This window comes from Corvus hawaiiensis, chromosome 19, assembly GCF_020740725.1.
Source record: "Corvus hawaiiensis isolate bCorHaw1 chromosome 19, bCorHaw1.pri.cur, whole genome shotgun sequence".
Taxonomy (NCBI): Eukaryota; Metazoa; Chordata; class Aves; order Passeriformes; family Corvidae; genus Corvus; species Corvus hawaiiensis.
In genome coordinates this window covers 11,875,501-11,891,573 of record NC_063231.1, presented here as the reverse complement: position 1 = coordinate 11,891,573, position 16,073 = coordinate 11,875,501, and the positions used below count along the sequence as shown (strand labels likewise).

The following is a 16,073-nucleotide window of genomic DNA, read 5'->3' as shown; positions in this document are numbered from 1 at the left end:
TCCTTGACCATTATGGTCCTCAAAAATAACATCCCTGAAGATATCTCCAGGGATTCCCTGGGAGCAAAGCCCCCCCAAGATGGGCATGGGCAGGGTGTCCCTCTTAGGGACCAGGACCCTGCACGTCAGGATTTCTCCTGCAGAAAAGAAATAATAGCTCAGGCTGAGCTAGCACTTTTCTGGGAAAAAAAACTTGTTTGGGAAAAGGAAAATTTTAAGGAGGCTGAGACTCTTCATAAATTCAAGTCAAATTCAGAGATTACTTTCAGCCTCTGGATTCTTCCATCCTCCCCTTTTCCTTCCCCCCTCCCCCGAATTATTGTTTGCAAAAATTAAAACAAAATGTTTTGGGGTTTTCGTTTGTTTAAAAAGCAATTTGCATTTTGAAAATTGCCAAAATATAAGCTTTGGGAGGGTGGGGTCTTTTGAAAGGGCAGCATTGTCATTGCTGAATGAAAACCACGGAGAGGAATTCATCCTGGGAGATGCAGGGCGCTGGGATGCGGGGCCCGGGGGACACGGTGGCAGCACAAAGACCGCAACCACAGCTGCCAGCACACAGCCCCAGCCTGCTCCTCCATCCATGTCCCTCCCTTCCTTCTCCCACATGGAAAATCCTGCCCACCTTGACCTCTTTGAGGAATTCATTTGACCAAGTCGCTGGTTTTAACGTGGAGAGGATTCCGCAGTGCTTTCCCGGCCCGGCTCCAAACTGCAGCTTTCCTCTTTCCCTCTCCAACCTTTTCCAGGTTTCGGAACATCTGTGTTTAAATGGTCTGGTTATCCAGACCTGAGCCTGGCAGCTCAGGTAGGGATGCTCTGATGAAGCTCTGCACATCTGTGCGCAATAAAGTCAGGGAACAAAAGGCTTGTGAGGTCCTTGGCAGAGTAAGAGAAAGAAGAGAGCGAGAGACAGCAGGACTGGGCTTAGTGGAGCAACCGGAGCCAAAACCTTTCATCGCAGAGCCCTCAGCACCTGGCTTGTGTTTTGCTCAGAGCTGGGTCTGCAGGGGTGCAGGGCTGTCTTCTCCACCAGGTGCAGAGCAAAGCTTGAGGAATGGACATGATGCCAGTCCTGGGAGGTGATTTTTATTACAGCCCTCAAAGGCGTTCATAGAAAGAAAAAATGGGTTGCTAAAGAGCCACTTGAATTCAGGGAAATTCAAACCAAGAAGCAGTGGCTGAAAATTAAAGCCAGGCCAAGTCATGTCAGGAACAAGGCAAAAGGCTTCAGCGCAGCAGGGGATGAACCTCGGGCCGAGGCAGAGCGAGGGTGGGAGCCGCGTTTCCTGAGTGCCTCCATCCAGGGAAAACGTGGCCAGGGAGCCACACGCCCTGGGGACATGCAGGGATCCGGAGCTGGCATCCAAAACCACCCGACTTGCTGCTGGGGCCAGCCATGTGCCCAGGCACTGCCCGCGCTCTGCACCTCCAGAGTGATCCCATCACGGCGTGTGCCAGCCTTGTGCCCACAAGGACTTTGTGACGCCTGGCTGGGACATTTCCTGCACTGCCCCGATTCCTGCATCGCTGTGTGCTATTGTCAGGAGCAACAGGATGGGTATTTTCCTTCAGTCCCTCCATCCCTGTGTGCTATTGTCATGTGTGCTACTGTCAGGAGCAACAGGATGGGTATTTTCCTTCAGCCACACCAAGCCTCTCCCACAAACACACCAGGCTACAGACAGAGCTGCCAGCTTGCCCTGCCTGGTGGCCAGTGGTGCACAGCACTGGCCACTCCAGCCAGGCACTCAGGGTGGACACAGGACACAGTAATTGCAATTAAAGCCACACTCTCTGAGTTTGGCCCCTTCTGTCTGCAGAAACAGGTGGATCAGGAGGGGTGGATGATGGAAAAGTGGCCAAGTGTGTGGGGTTGGGAGGGAATTGGTGCCCAGCTGTTTCCTTGGTGCCCTGGGAGTGGAAGGAAGAGACAGAGCCAAGGCTGAGTGGATCGAGCCAAAAGCAGCTGCGAGGTCACTGTGGAGGGGTGGCTGTCACTCCCTGGATGCCTGTGGCGAGCTCGAGGGAGGCCATGCTGGTCATGGAGTGGGGCTGGGCCAGACCACGCCTTCTCCCAGCTCATTCCCTGCCTCCCTGGAGGCTTTATCCCCAAGGCATCCGCAATATTTCTGTCACTGACTCTGGATGAGGACAGGGATGGCTGTTTTGGGGAGCTCCTTGCAGCTTCTTGTGTGGTTCAGCTTCTTCCCTCCTTCAGGATTTTACCGTCCCTGGAACACCAAGGAAAATTGATTGTGGGAGTAGAGCTGGGAGTTCCTCTGCACACTCCACTTATTCCTCCACATTCCTGTGCAGCTCTGCTCTGGTGGCACCAGTGGAAATGTTAGCAAAGAACTCGAGAAAATCCCCGGAGTTCTGTTTTCCTGGCTTTGCAAAAACAGTTCTGCTTATCAAGCAACCCAAAGAAATGCGAAGATTTTCACTCACTCTTCGTGTGGGCTCAGCTTTGAATTTTAAAAAGGGATTTGCCAATGCAGTCTTGCAAAATACTCCAGTGCCAAGTCCAGCTCTCCTAAAATACAAGTTTTAGGAGGAGGTGAGCTTTCATTCTCCTGGGAAAACATGCATTTCTGACAGATTTGAGGGAGAACTAAGGCTTCTGTGAGGCCATGCCACTCCCTGGAGAAATGTCCCCTCGTGTTGATCAACAGGGACTAAATCCTGTGGTTTGTGGCACCAAAAGCAGAGCTGCTCGTCAGGCTTTGAATGATGGAGATGAGCCCACGTGCTCACAACCTACAACAGCCCTCAGACTGAGGGATTTAAATCTTTTTTCCTCTGCTTGAGCCAAGTCCTGAGGCTGTGCCATGGATACAGGTGCTGTCTTGGGGGTTTGGTGTGGCCAGGAGAATATTCCCTGTGCCCCAGCCCTGGTCTGTGCCCGGGAGAAGGCTCTGCCCTGAGGGTAGGAACCAGCCCTGAGTCCTGCAGCCCCAGGAAGAGCGTTTCACCTCTGTAAAACAAGAGGAATTTAAAACCCCCACCTGCTTTGAAAAAGCTTTGCTCGTGCGTTCTGCAGGGCAGGAATCACCTCCAAAAGCCTTTCTGTGGTGGAGCCGTGATGGGGGCTGGGGCTGCTCAGCACGTGTGGAACGAGGAGAAAGCAGAGCTGAGCGGCTGCTCCAGCAGGACACAGCAGGCTGCTCTTCCTGAGCTTTCCACGGAAGGGGAAAACCCACAAGGGGGGCACACAAGTGCCCGGTGCGTGCTCCAGTGATGCTTTTGCTGCTAAAAGTGCAGCTTCAGCACATGTGGGACCGGGCCAGATCTGAAGCACAGCCTTTCTCTCTGGAGGCAGGAGCAGTGTCTCCAGGCTCCCTCATGCCTGTGTCCTGTTGGGGAGATGACAGAAGCTCCTGCAGGCTGCTGGGCTCATCCCAGGAGGGCCAAACCGCGGCTCAAAGCCATGGCCCAGCTCTGTGGCAGGAATCTCACTCCATCATGCCTGGCAAAGCAGTCCCGGGCCGCTCTTGTCACCATCAGCACGTCGGTGCCTGCTGCTCCTGCTCTGCCAGCCTTGGTGGGGACGTGAGGTTTGGCCCGTCTGCGTCAGCCAGAGGAATTCTGACGGCAGAGCACGGAGAGAGCGGCTCCGTCCCGCTGGGCGCGTGGGGACGGGTGGGTTCCGCTCTCCCCTGTGCTGGCACGGCGTGTGTCAGCTGGGGATTGTTCCTGAGAAATACTGCGGAGCTGCACTGTCATTTTCTGGGCTGAAACCTGATAATTGAGCAAATACAGCATGGCTTTGTGCTGGGAGAGCACCATAAGGTAAACAGGAAGGAATGAGGGATTAAGATGTCTCTGCTCTGAGGCAAGGTGACAAGCCCGGAGCGGTGACACCTCCGTGCCGAGGCGAGGGGCCCAGCTGTGGGCTGGCATGGCACAGCTGCATTGTTCAGGGGTGAAGAGCAAATAAAAGCCACGGGAAAAGAAAACAAGCTATAAAATTCTCAGCAAAGCACAGAGCCCCAGCAACTGCCTCCTGATGGCCCCGTGACAGCTCTGGGGAGAGGCAGGCGAGGGGTCGAGCTTTTGAAGTCCCAAAGTTGTCCTTTGCGAAGGCCCCCTGTTAAAATAGGCCCGGTGTTGACTTTAGGCTGCATATGGTGGAGGAATTGGACATCTCAGCCACAGCAATCAAAGCAGGGAGGCACTTTTTTGGAGTTATGGCTAACTGTCCCAGGCAGGATGGGGGATGCAGGGGCAGAAATGAGGATTATCAGCATGGTCAGGGCTGCAGATGAGTGACAGAGCCCATGGCATGGAAAGCTGAGGGAGAAACCAGCAAGGAAGGTCTTGGAATGGTGTTCGGAGCTCAAACACGTGTGTTAGAACTGGTCAGAGTGGGAACACTGGGAAGGTCGGGCAGGTGGTGATGGAAACCCCTTCCCACAGGGCAGAGGGGGTTCCTGAGGTGCTGGGAAGTGGGGGTTTCGCAGCACTGAGCAGTAACAACACAAAGTGAGGGTGGATGAGAAGGGAGATGAGCGGTGCTCCCATAGGGGAAGTGTTTGTGACAAAGCTGAAGGTGCCACAGGGGTTTGTGTGCTGTTCTTCAGCCAGGGACGGGCGCCTGTCCCCACAGCCCACCTGGAACCCACACTGCGAGCAGGCAGAGGCAAAGCCATACTTACTGCAAGGCAGGACAGTGAAATGTGGTCTTGGCAACCTCATTTTCCCCTGCACAAAGCTGCGCTCACCTCCCAGCACAGGCCAGGAAGGGATGTGGGTGAGCAGTTGGCTTCCCACAGCCAGAGGTGCCACCAGGGCCTTCGCATCCTGTGACCCCCCCGTCTGACACACAGGGCACACACAGAGGGGTTGGCAGCAGCTCCCCGGGGTTGGCACCTCTCTGCTTGGGCACAGATGGTGACAATGTCCCCTCTTTGCCTCTCGCAGCCTGCAACTGCAACCTGCACGCGCGGCGCTGCCGCTTCAACATGGAGCTGTTCAAGCTGTCGGGGCGCAAGAGCGGCGGCGTCTGCCTCAACTGCCGGCACAACACGGCGGGCAGGCACTGCCACTACTGCAAGGAGGGCTTCTACCGCGACCTCAGCAAGCCCATCTCGCACCGCAAGGCCTGCAAAGGTACGGGATCAGGGACGGGGGTGGGAATGCACCGCTCCTCCTTCCCCAGCCCCTCCCTGCAGCTCCGCTTCCGCAGCTCTTCCTCCCGCCAAACCCCTCCCGCTCCTCCCGCTCCCAAACCGGTTTGGAATTGCTTTTTTTGCCGTTTGGAAAGATTTCTCATGCCCCCACATTCCCTGTTGTCACCTCTGCAGCCTCCTGGTGAGGACAAGGCCACCCACATCCCCTGCCATCACCTCTCCTTGGTCTCCCCAGCCTCCTGCTGCGGACGAGGCCATGGAAAGAGAAGTCCTCACTGCTGAGGATGACTTCAAATTATTTCAGGGTTTATCACTTGTAAATTGTGCTTCATCTTCTCCTACCTGGCCATCACTCTGTAAGGGCAGAGGGGCACAAAATCCCAGCTCTGGGTGAGATGTAGAATTTAAATCAGCCTCCTCCAAGCACCGTCTCCAGCTCCCACCCTTCAGGCAGAGCTGAGCCCACGCACAGAACTTGTCACTCCTCCGGACGAGGAGAGAACAGAAAAAGGGGAAACGAGTTTATTTTGAGCTTGGAGTATTTTGAGGTTTCCTCGTGTGGCCGTGGAGGCGAGCGGGGCTTCAGCTGGGGCAGGAGCAGCAAGAACAGCAAATGCTGCAAATGAACCTTTTTAACTCTCAGCTGCTGCTGAAGAGATGGAAATCCTGAACCTGAGGTGCAGCAAAGGAATCAAACAAACGTTCAAAAGCCAGGTCAGAAAATGCTGGGGTTTCCCACACAAATCCTCAGCTCTTTTCTCTCTAAAGATTCATTTCAACAAGAAATGGAAAGCTTTTTGGATTCAAATCGGTATTTTTGGCTGGGAAGTTTTGTGTCTCCAGCATTTTAAATTTTTTGGTTTGTTTTTTTTCCCCTACTGAAAACAGACACTTTTTGCCATAGCAGAAAAGAAATCCCTTTTTCAGACAGTCCTATTCCCCTTTTTCTACCTTGAAAAAACTATTCCAATGAGAGCTCACAGCAAAGGCTCCATGAAAGAGCTGCCAGAGGCATTTTTTTATTAATTCAACTCCATTAATTCAGCCTAACAGACACATCCAGCTAAGCTGCCTCTCCTCTCCCTTGCATTCCTCATCTCCCACTCCATCCCATGCACGAGGTGCCTCAGCTCACAGCACATCAAACATCAGCAAATTAAAGAGGCTGGAGTTGCATTGTTTGGGATGGTTGGTTTGGGTAATTATGCAGAAATATAACATTGCAGAAACGCTTGCACAATGTCTCCTTCTTTTTAACTTGGAGAAAAAGAGAGCTCCACAAGCTTCCACACGTGCTGCAGGGCACGGGTGAGGCTCAGGCAGCAAAAGATGAGCTGAAAGCAGAGCTAGGCAACACCCCCTGGCCAGCTCAGGGCTGCTGCTGTTTCCAACAGCCAAACCTTTAATAATTGTTAGAGAAAAGATTTTTCTAATGATCTGAAGTTCAGATCAGCAGTGCAGGTAAAAGCATGAGAAGCTGGGGTTTAAGGATGGTTTTCCCTGATGGATAACAGTGATCCAGCCGTGCCAGATGCTGTGCTCTGTGTTTGCTTCCAGTGGTTTCCTTGCAAAATTGATAAAAGCCTGGCAGTTGTCAGTGGCCAGAGACGCCCTGGGACAGAGGCTCGCCAGGCAGGCCGTGGCACGGAGGCTGCAAACCACAGGCAAAGCAGTTGGTGACAGATGGAGCAGGGATATTGCACAGAGTGGCAATGCTGGATGTGTGCCAGAGCCTGCCAGGCTGCAGCTGGGCATGGAGCTGGGCATGGAGGATGTGGCTGCTGCGGGTGGGTGGTCAGGCAAGCCCAGGGACACCAAGCCAGGGCTCCCCTGGCATTCCAAGGTCCAGCTGCAGCTGATCCCTGCCCCAGCCACGGATCCTGGGCTGGAGGAGTCCTGCTGCTCCTCCTCCAGGGGGATGGAGGGGTTCATCCCTGCGGGCAGGGGAGCGGGATGCCCTTTGTCCTGGGGCACAGGGACATCCAGCCCCTGTTCCTGGGCACAGCCCTGGTGTGGCAGCTGTCCCGAGAAAAACAAAACTCGGGGTATGAGAAATTTTCACGTTCATTTTTCCAGACTCAGACAAGGATGAATTGTCCCTCTTTTCTCCCTGGCTTTTGAGAAATCACCAAGAGCTCCCAGCACGCCGAAGCCCTGCTTCCAGTTCCTTCTGCTTTCCCTCTGCTCCAAATGATGTTGCAAGTGAAATTCCACATCTGGGTCCTGCAAACCCTCGTCCACGCTGCTCTGTCACGGGCCGCTGTAAATCAGGGCCCTGGTGTTGGTTCTTTTGATTAAATTCCCTCCTGATATTTGCCAGATTATTGGCACTAATGTAATTCCACTGGAGTAGGGTCTGCAGGGTTTTATAGCCTGGCTGTAAAACAGCTCTGCACTTCAGGAGAGGCTTTGCACACTTCTTGATGAAAAGATGACAAACGAGACGTGCTCTGAATGCACTTGTGCTGAGGCTGCCAGCGCAAACCCCTCGTGCAGGGGCAGGATTTGGCACCTGGAGAGGTCACATCCATCAGGGCTCAGCGTTTGGGGAGGAAATGGGATTGATTGTCTGTGCGCCTGGTGCTGCTGCAGCCTGGGGAGTTTTCCAGCTGTGCTGGAGGATTTCATGCCTTGTGCAAACCCCAAAAAGCACTCCCAGCCTCCCCGCCCGGCCCGGCCTGCACCCACCGGGGGTCAAGACTTGACATTTTCATTTTGGAGGCAATTTGGGTTGGAGCAGAGGGAGGTGAGACCTGTCCCCCCGGGCTCAGCCTCCTGTCTTTGATTCCAGGAGTGCAGATAAAGCGTTTTTTTCCCACCCAGCTGCGGGCACTGAGTGGGGGCTCCCGGACCCCTTTGGCTCAGGATGCTGCCGGGAGAGTGGAGCAGAGCCCCCGGTGACAGGGCCAGTGGCACCAGTCCCCGTCTCTCTCCACTGACTATAGAGGGAGCTGCGTGACCAGCTTAGAGCCGAGAGCTCGTTCCCTGGAGGCTGGGCCGGGGGAGATGGAACCTCTCTCTTCCCGCTGCTGGATCCCGCTGGGAAGTTGGGGTGCAGGAGGTGGCGGGCGGGACACCCACGACAGACAGCAGAGCCTGAGGATGGTGCCACTGCCCCCAGAGGTGTCCCGCTGCTGGTGTCCCAGTGTAGGACAGGGACAGCAGTCTGTCCGTGGTTCCAGTCATGGTCAGCATCCCTCCAGCCTTGGGGATGTCCCCTGTCACCACGGTCCCCAACCCACACCTGGGTGGGGCAGACAAGCTCACAGCTGAAGCATCCCAAAGACATTGGGATGGCCTGGCTGGATCCCTACACCCGGGCTCCAGGGCCAGCAGGGCCCTCAGGGGTGGCTCCTGCAGGGCTCTGCTGGGACCAGCGCAGCTCTGCCCTTGGGGTCACCTCAGGAGTGGCTGAGGTGCAGCCTGAGGGAGATGTTCCCCTCTCCAGAGCGGCCTCATTTGGATGCCCATCTCTCGTCCAGATCAGCTGTGGTTGTAAGGAGAAGTCTAAGGCAGTACTTTCCAGGAATTCACCCCAGGGAGTTTGTCCTTGATGGCCAATCTTCCTTCCCTTCCTTTCCTCCTTTTCCTCCTCTTTGGGTTCCAGCTGGAGCCACTGTTGAGATGAGAGAGGAGCCAGCTCGTGGTGCTGGCAGGGCTTGGGTTGGGCTCTTGTGTGAGGGCTTGGTCACGCCGGAGAAATCACATCCCTGGAGAAATTCCAAACTTCCCAGGCATCGGTCTGCCAAGCACAGACTTTAATTTCTCCCCAGGACTGTGGAGATTCTCTTCCACTGCCTCAGGAATGATTTTCTAGTTGCATTTCCATCCTGCATTTGTCAGTGGCTGTGCCTGAGCCACCCCTTCCCCACGGCCCCATAATTCCTTATATCGATATTATTGCAAGCCCTGAGAGCTGATTTATGGCTCCTGCATCCAAAACTTGTCATCACAGCCCCCAGACACACACAGACCATCGGAGAAGGTTTCTAGAAAGGCAGCTGTATGCTGTCCATGCTCACGGGTCACTGTGGGGGTGTCCTGGCGCAGCACAGGAGGCTCGAGTGCCACCAAGTGCCACCTCCTCCGTGGCACCCCCAGGACCCAGGGCAGAGCTGCACCATTCACCCACCTGGGCTGGGAGGCTCCCAGAGAAAAGAAGGGACATGAGCATTGCTGAAACTCTTAAGCTGTTCTGAGTTCGCAGAATGAAACCATGGAAAAACAGGGATTTTTTGTTCAGATGAAGACTTGAGCTCAACGCAAGGCATCTCCCTGGCCATGCCAGCCTTTTAAAAATCCATTAAAATCCACATTTTAATGATGGATGAGCAGACACATCAAATTAGGCAGCTGCCTCTGTGTGAGGCAGAATGGGCAGAGTTTGCTGAGTTGTGGAATTCAGGGCAGGACGCTGCTGAATCCAGGGAGCCATGGGGAGGACGGAGGAGGCTGCTCCAGAGCCTCTCAGAAGGACCTGGAGGCTCCATTGCCATCTGGAAACCACCTCAGCACCTTCAGAGGAGAGACACAGCTCACAGCTGAGTCCCAAATCCATGGCAGACACGTGGGTGATCCGGCTGAATAGGAAAATGTAGACAGCATTGATTCCCTGACAAGAGCCGGCTCTGCATTCCTGAAAAATCACATCCTGGCAATGCTGGCGCCCAGGAGGAGTTTACTGGATGAACGGGGGGCTGACCACCTTCCAAACTGGGGTTTGGGTTTGGGTTTCCAGCAGAGAAACATCCAGGAGCAATCCCGGAGGGCAGGTTGGGACTGTGGTTTGTCAGAAGTGGCGACACAATAGAGGGGAATTTGCACCCCGTTAAGAAAATAAAACCAGACTAAAGCCCAGCTCTCCACCGCTGGTCTCAGACTAAGGACAAAAGTTGCTAAATTCACTTGCACAGCCAGACCTTTGCATATCTGCAAGACAGAGGAAAGAAAAGGAAGAATTTGGCTTGCCCAGAAATGTTTTCCAATAATTGGGATAATTTCCTGCTTCAGACCAGTTCTCAGGAGTGGAAAGTCCTTCAGGCTCTCAGATCCTGAGAATGAAACCCCAGCTCAGTCCTGTTCATCCCCACACTCCAGTTTTCAGTGTACTAAAATGAAAAGGGGTTTTTTTCTGGTAGGAAAGGATTTCTTTTCCAGTTAAACAGATGCTTCTCAGAGCATCACAAGCCAGGGGCTGGGGTTTGTGCCCCAGGAGCTCTCACTGGGATTTCTCCCTGCTCTTGGGGCGCTGGGGACTCTCCCCACTGTGGATCCTTGTGTCCCACAAGGGCTGTGCACACCAAAAGGATCCTTTTCTGCAGGGCTTTTCCAGCTTCTCCCTCACCTTCCCCACTGCCTCCCTTCCTGAGGCTTGTGGCAACCTCATTATCTCTGAGACTTCTGCTCCGCTGCCAGATTTGGTTTTTATTGTTAGTGGGAGAGTGCACTTGTAGGAACCTCGTTTCCTCCAGAGCCAGGCTAAAAACGCATCAGGAAGAGAAAAACTTTGCCTCTATGTTTTTCCTTCAGTAACAGCATTCCCAACCCACTCCTCCTCGTGCGACATCTCCCACGAGAGCAGGGGGAGTTGGGTTTTGCTTTAGATCCATGAGGACACCGTGCCCCCCTGACCTGCTGCTCTTGCACCTGCAGCTCTTGGACCACACTTGACATTTCTGATGGCAAAATAGAAGGGATCACATCCTCCATGATAAAACCCAAGTCTTACCAGCAAAGTGGGGTGAAGGAAGCCCCGATGCTTCATCTCAGCATCGCTGGCAGCTTCTGCAGCCCTGCTGGGATCAGTGGGAGGTGCTGCTCTCAGCGGACAGGGGAAGTTTGAACCATCTTGGAACAAGGGAATTTCCAAGCATTTTGGGAAGTGCTGCCATAATTGCCCCATTGTGTGTGTCACTGATGCCTGCCCACAGAGCTCCTGCCCAAAAAGTGGATTTATGGCCGGGGTTCCAAGGCCCCTCCGGATTAGCGCCGACTCCGGCTCAGTGGAGGCTTTGTGGCCCTGCCTGTTCCTTGTTACGGAGGAGACAAAGCCAAGGTCTAATCTGCGAAATTTGGCCCAAACTGCAGGGCACCAAAGCCCTTGGCTCCCCCGAGTGCCAGTTCAGGAGGGGAAACGGGAGAGCCCTGAGAAGTGGCGCAGGAGGAGGGACAGCAGGAGACACCCAGAGATTGTTTGGCTCTGCCTGATAAAAGGAGGAATTCATGTTCTGCTGGCAAGAAACCTTTAAATCTCCAGGAGAATGTGCTGAGGGACATTGAGCGTGAACCTGATCCTTTGGAGGGCTAAATCCAGCTCCCAGTGCCGCAGACAGGCTGCCGAGCTCGCAGTTAATGGTTAATATTTGAGGTCATTATCGGTATGCAGAGTTAGCACAAAGACATTTCAACCCCTTTGCAAACCAGCTGGGGCCAGGCTGGGTGGGTGCACACCAGATTCCAGTTTCTCTTCCCCATAAATCCATGGGATTTGCAGGACATGCTGCCCATGCTGGAGATGCTCTGGTGGTGCTTGTGGGCTCTCCCATCCCCACAGGATGTCCCCAGAGCCCGCACAAACCTCTCCTCAGCACTCAAGTGCACAGGTTCAGCTCAGACTTCCCTCACCCACAGACAACCGGGATAGGGATCCAAAGGAAGGAGCCCTGCTTGTTTTGAATTGATTTCCCAAAGACAGGAGCCGAAGAGAAGCTGTAAGAACATCCTGTCCTCCTTGGGACCACTTCAAGGTCACCTCTGGGATGGATTTCAGCTTTTCAGCTATGGAGGACAACAGGACTCACCCCAGGAATTCTCCCACCTTGAGTTCCCTGCTTAGATGTGTTCAGAGGGAGTAGGATTTAAAGTACCTGAGTTCCTAAAGACAGTGGAGAAGGAAAAAAACAACTCAACAACAACAAAAAACCCTCACTTAAGTAATAATGTCAGAACCACCCCCATAAACACTAAACCATAAGGTTAAGTGAGATATGTTTGCTGCATCAGGATGTTTTATTGAGGCAACGGGAGAGTTTAAGCTGAATTTGTTTTGACATTTTGACAACAAACCTGGGTTTGTTGCGTTGTTTTCCAGCAGAAGTTTTCTGTAGCCACATTTTTTCACTCCCGTTGAAGTCTTTGGAGGAAAGAAGGGAAGCAACCAAAGGGAAGCAATTTTTGGCCACGATTCTGGAAAAGCATTTTAAAGCCTGGTTAAATATAAACGTGCACCTAAGGCATGTTGGCTACCTGGGACTTGAATTTGTACTTAAAACTGAGTGTGATTCCCGAATACAGGAGCCTTCATCAATGATTATTGCAAATTAAGGGTTTTTTTCCAGTTTAATGCATTGTTGGGTTCCTGCTCCGTCCAGAGGCTGGATCTGGAGCCCTGTGAGGTTTGTGATCCTGGCACATCCAGGGTGACAAGGGGGCATCTGCACACCCTGGGAAATCCAGCCTTTTGCTCTTGTCTGGGCAAAAGGATTTTTCATCACTCTGAAAACCTCCCAAGGAAGCAACTTCCCCAAAAGCAGGAAGATGCTAATTCTCCAAAAATGCAGATCTTTTCAGGTACCTTCTCCATAAAGGTCACACTTGAGGAGAGCTGAGCCTGGAGATTTATCCCTCTGTTTACCCTTCACCACACGTGTGTGGGGCAGGATTAGCAGCTGGGAATACCTCTGCCCAAACACCAGGGGTGCAAAAATATTTGCATTTCTGTCGTGCTATTTGTCAGCCTTCAGTGAGGCAGAACCATCTCAGCAAGTCCGACCACTTGAACTGAACTGAAAAACTGTGGGGTTTTTTTAGCCCAAGCACAGCCTCAAGATGTTTCCAGGTGTTTGTTAGCCCCAAACCTGAGCTGAAGCACAGAAAGGTGGCGCTGGCTGGGCTGGGGTGGGCGATGCGCTGCCTCAGCAGGTTTGTACAGAAAATAGGGGCTCATTTGGAAGCTCCAGACAGAGCTATAAAAGCCCACGGCAGCCAGTTCTGCAGAGCCTGGCCCCGGGGGGAAATCTCCTGGCTGCAGGCGCTGAGGAGCTGCCTGGCAGTGCTTATATCCATATATATATTAATCCCAGCTAATGTAACTACAGATGTTCTCATTCAGAGCCCTATCTAATCCTGTTGGGCCCTTGCCATGGTGTCTCGTAGCAGGAGTTCTACGAGTTAATTACATGCGGTGCAAGGCAGCGTTTCCTTTTATCACTGAAAAGGTTGCCTTTTCAAGGCCCTCAATGTCCCTTTGTCGCTGGGCTTTGAGGACCAGTGAAGAGGAGCACCTGTCTGACCTTCCCGGCGCTGTGCATTGCTTGGCAGCCCTCCACCGTCTCTTGGCAAGGCCTCCCGAATCTTTGCCGTGGGTGCTCTCCGTGCCTTTCACTCTGGCTCCCAGCTGAGGACGTGCTATTGATTTCTATAGTGCCCTGATATGAATTCAGAGTTTCTCTCTCCCCCTTTCACAGCACAGCCTCCCATCTTGTGGCTCTTCTGAGCTCCGTTGCAATCAGCCAGATGTTTCATTGACTCCTAGATCTTTTCCTGGAGTGGATGCAGTTAATTGGGACCCTTCAGCATGGATGAGCCATCCTGTTCCCTCCTTCCAATTATGCATCCTTCTGCACTCCGGATTTTGGCTGCTCTCCCCTCATCCATTCGGCCACTTTGGGTCTGTCTCGCAGAGAGCGACGTGGTCTCCTCACATCTGGAGCAGCCACGCTCAAGATGCTCACCTGGGAGTGCTCTCAGCTCCCTGCTTTCCAGGCCATGGTTGTTTTACAGGAAAAATCAGCTTCTGGGAGCAGAGGCACCCCCACTGCTGCCCTCCCCACACATTCCTACTCCTTGTTTTCTCCTCCACAGCCATGTTTTCAACAAAAAAATAACTCCATTTTTCACTAGGAATTCCTGGTCATTTCTGCCACAGACACTCAGCATAAGTTTTTCTCAAAGATTTCCTGAAAAAACGAAATTCTGAGAGTTATTTCCCTTCCTCCTGATGCTCTGTGGGCTGACAGACTGCAGACGCCCCTTTTTCTTGCTCCAGCAGCATCCCTGCTTGCTTCTCTCCCATCCCACTGTACCCTCTATGGTGGGATCCCTTCGAGCAAGGCATGAGGAAAAACCACGTGTTATCCCCCTGATCATCTCCAGGGATGTCCCGGACGCCCTCCCTTCCTGATCAGAGAGGTTCCCTCAGCTCTGGTGCCTCGAGGGCTCTGCTCAGCGCAGGGCACTGCTGAATTTCCGCGCCTCGGTGGGTGATAAACCAAATCCACAAATCCTTGCACCCAGGGAAGTTCAGGAATGAAAGCCAGGGAAGTTCAGGAATGCAAACCTGTTCTGTGAGTCCCAAGGCGCCCATCGGAAGGCAGCGAAGCCAAAGGGGCGTTTGCACCAATCACCCCCTCGCTGAGATGCTGGTGCACGCTTCCCTCCATTTGGGGTTGCAACCCAAAGGAATTTGAACTGGATTGGAAAAATCAGCATCAAGCACCAGCAGCCCGGCCCTCCATGGCTGGGGAAGGAGAAGAGCCCGTAATTGCTGGCTGCAAGTGTTTGCACTGGCCGGGGAGCTGTAAATTACCTTTAATTGCTCCTAATTGCTGGCGCTGGTTCAGTTTCTCGAGGACAGGGACAGCAAATCCACATCTGCAGACACTGCCGAGAGCACCTCCTGCCTCCCTGCGCCGGGAGCGCTGAGCCGCTGCTGATTCCCGGAGTTTTGGGAAGACAGACACGGCACAACGGGCTCGGGCACGGAAGGAGCCCGAGCTGCGCTGCCCGCGGGGCCCCGGAGGGACGCTGGGGACCGGTGACACAGAGCCCGTCCCTGCACCCCGAGGGGATTTTCCCCACGGAGCGGCAGAGCGAGCTGGCAGAGATCGGCCCGGAGCTCATCCTGGTGAAATGCTGGCCCACGGGCGGCTGAGTCCCAGACCCTCTGTCACTCGTGCCCTCTGCGACCTCGGGAACATCACACATGGGGACATGAGAGCCTCACAGGAGCCGGCTTCGTGACAGAGGAGACAACCTCAGACAAATACGGCTGTAAAAATAACCCCGGCAGCTCTGGCCGAGCCGTTACCTCATGGGGGAAGGAAGCGGCAGCATCGCGATTTATTTATTTCTGTGCTGTCCAAAGAGCGCTCTGTGCTCTCAGCCCGGCCTCCAGGAGCCTGACTCTGGCAATCTTACTCATCACCAAGGCTTTTTTTCCCCCTCTTTTCCCTCTCTCGCCGGAGCGGTCCCACTGAAATGGGGGAGGATTCCTCCCAGGATGGGCTCTGCAGGCGATGCCTGGGAGCAGCCCCGGAGGGGACGCCTGAAACATGAGGCGTGTTCGTCCCCATCCTCCTGCCCTTTGCCTCTTCTTGGGTAACCTTTCCCTGATTTGCTTATTTTTCTATTAACTCCTGCCTCTCTGCTCTTCTTTAACTCGTTTCTCTCCTGTTCCTCCTTCAGGCTTTCGTTTAATGTGGTTTTATTTTCTCTCCCCCGGCACTACCTGAGCCATCCCTTGGGGCTGCAGTGTGAAGGTTTTCCCACCTAAACACCCCTCTGCTCATCACCAGCCACGCTGATTTCACATTAAAACCTTTCCGGTCTAAATTAGCTTCAGAAAAGCAGATTTCTGCTGTGGGCAGGTTTGCAAGCAGCCATTTCCCAGGGGCAGCTCGGGGCAGGGGGGAGAGCAGGACTTTTAATTGAAAACCCCGAATCAGAAGTGTTAGGAAAAGAGGAGAAAAAGAGCAAAAGCTTTCTTGGTTTCTTGAGGGTCTTTTTCCCCCTCATGTGAAAAATCTTTGGGTTTTGGCAAGGCTCATTCTCTTCCCACCCAGCTCTGGTGGGGTCAGGGCTGGTGGCAGTTTGCTGGAGCTCTGGGGTGTCCCGTGCAGGGAGAAGTTGGACAATCCCAGAGCAGGGGTGCTCCAGGCACCA

At 53.7% G+C, this 16,073-nt stretch overlaps 1 protein-coding gene across 1 annotated transcript in view; it reads left to right on the top strand.

Annotated features, from left to right (window-relative positions):
* The window catches only part of NTN1 (netrin 1), an 87,909-nt gene that overhangs the window by 45,992 nt on the left and 25,844 nt on the right, over nt 1-16,073 (top strand). The window contains exon 2 of the mRNA XM_048323956.1: nt 4,924-5,112. Coding sequence (XP_048179913.1) covers nt 4,924-5,112 — 189 coding nt within the window. The remainder of the gene's footprint in view (nt 1-4,923; nt 5,113-16,073) is intronic.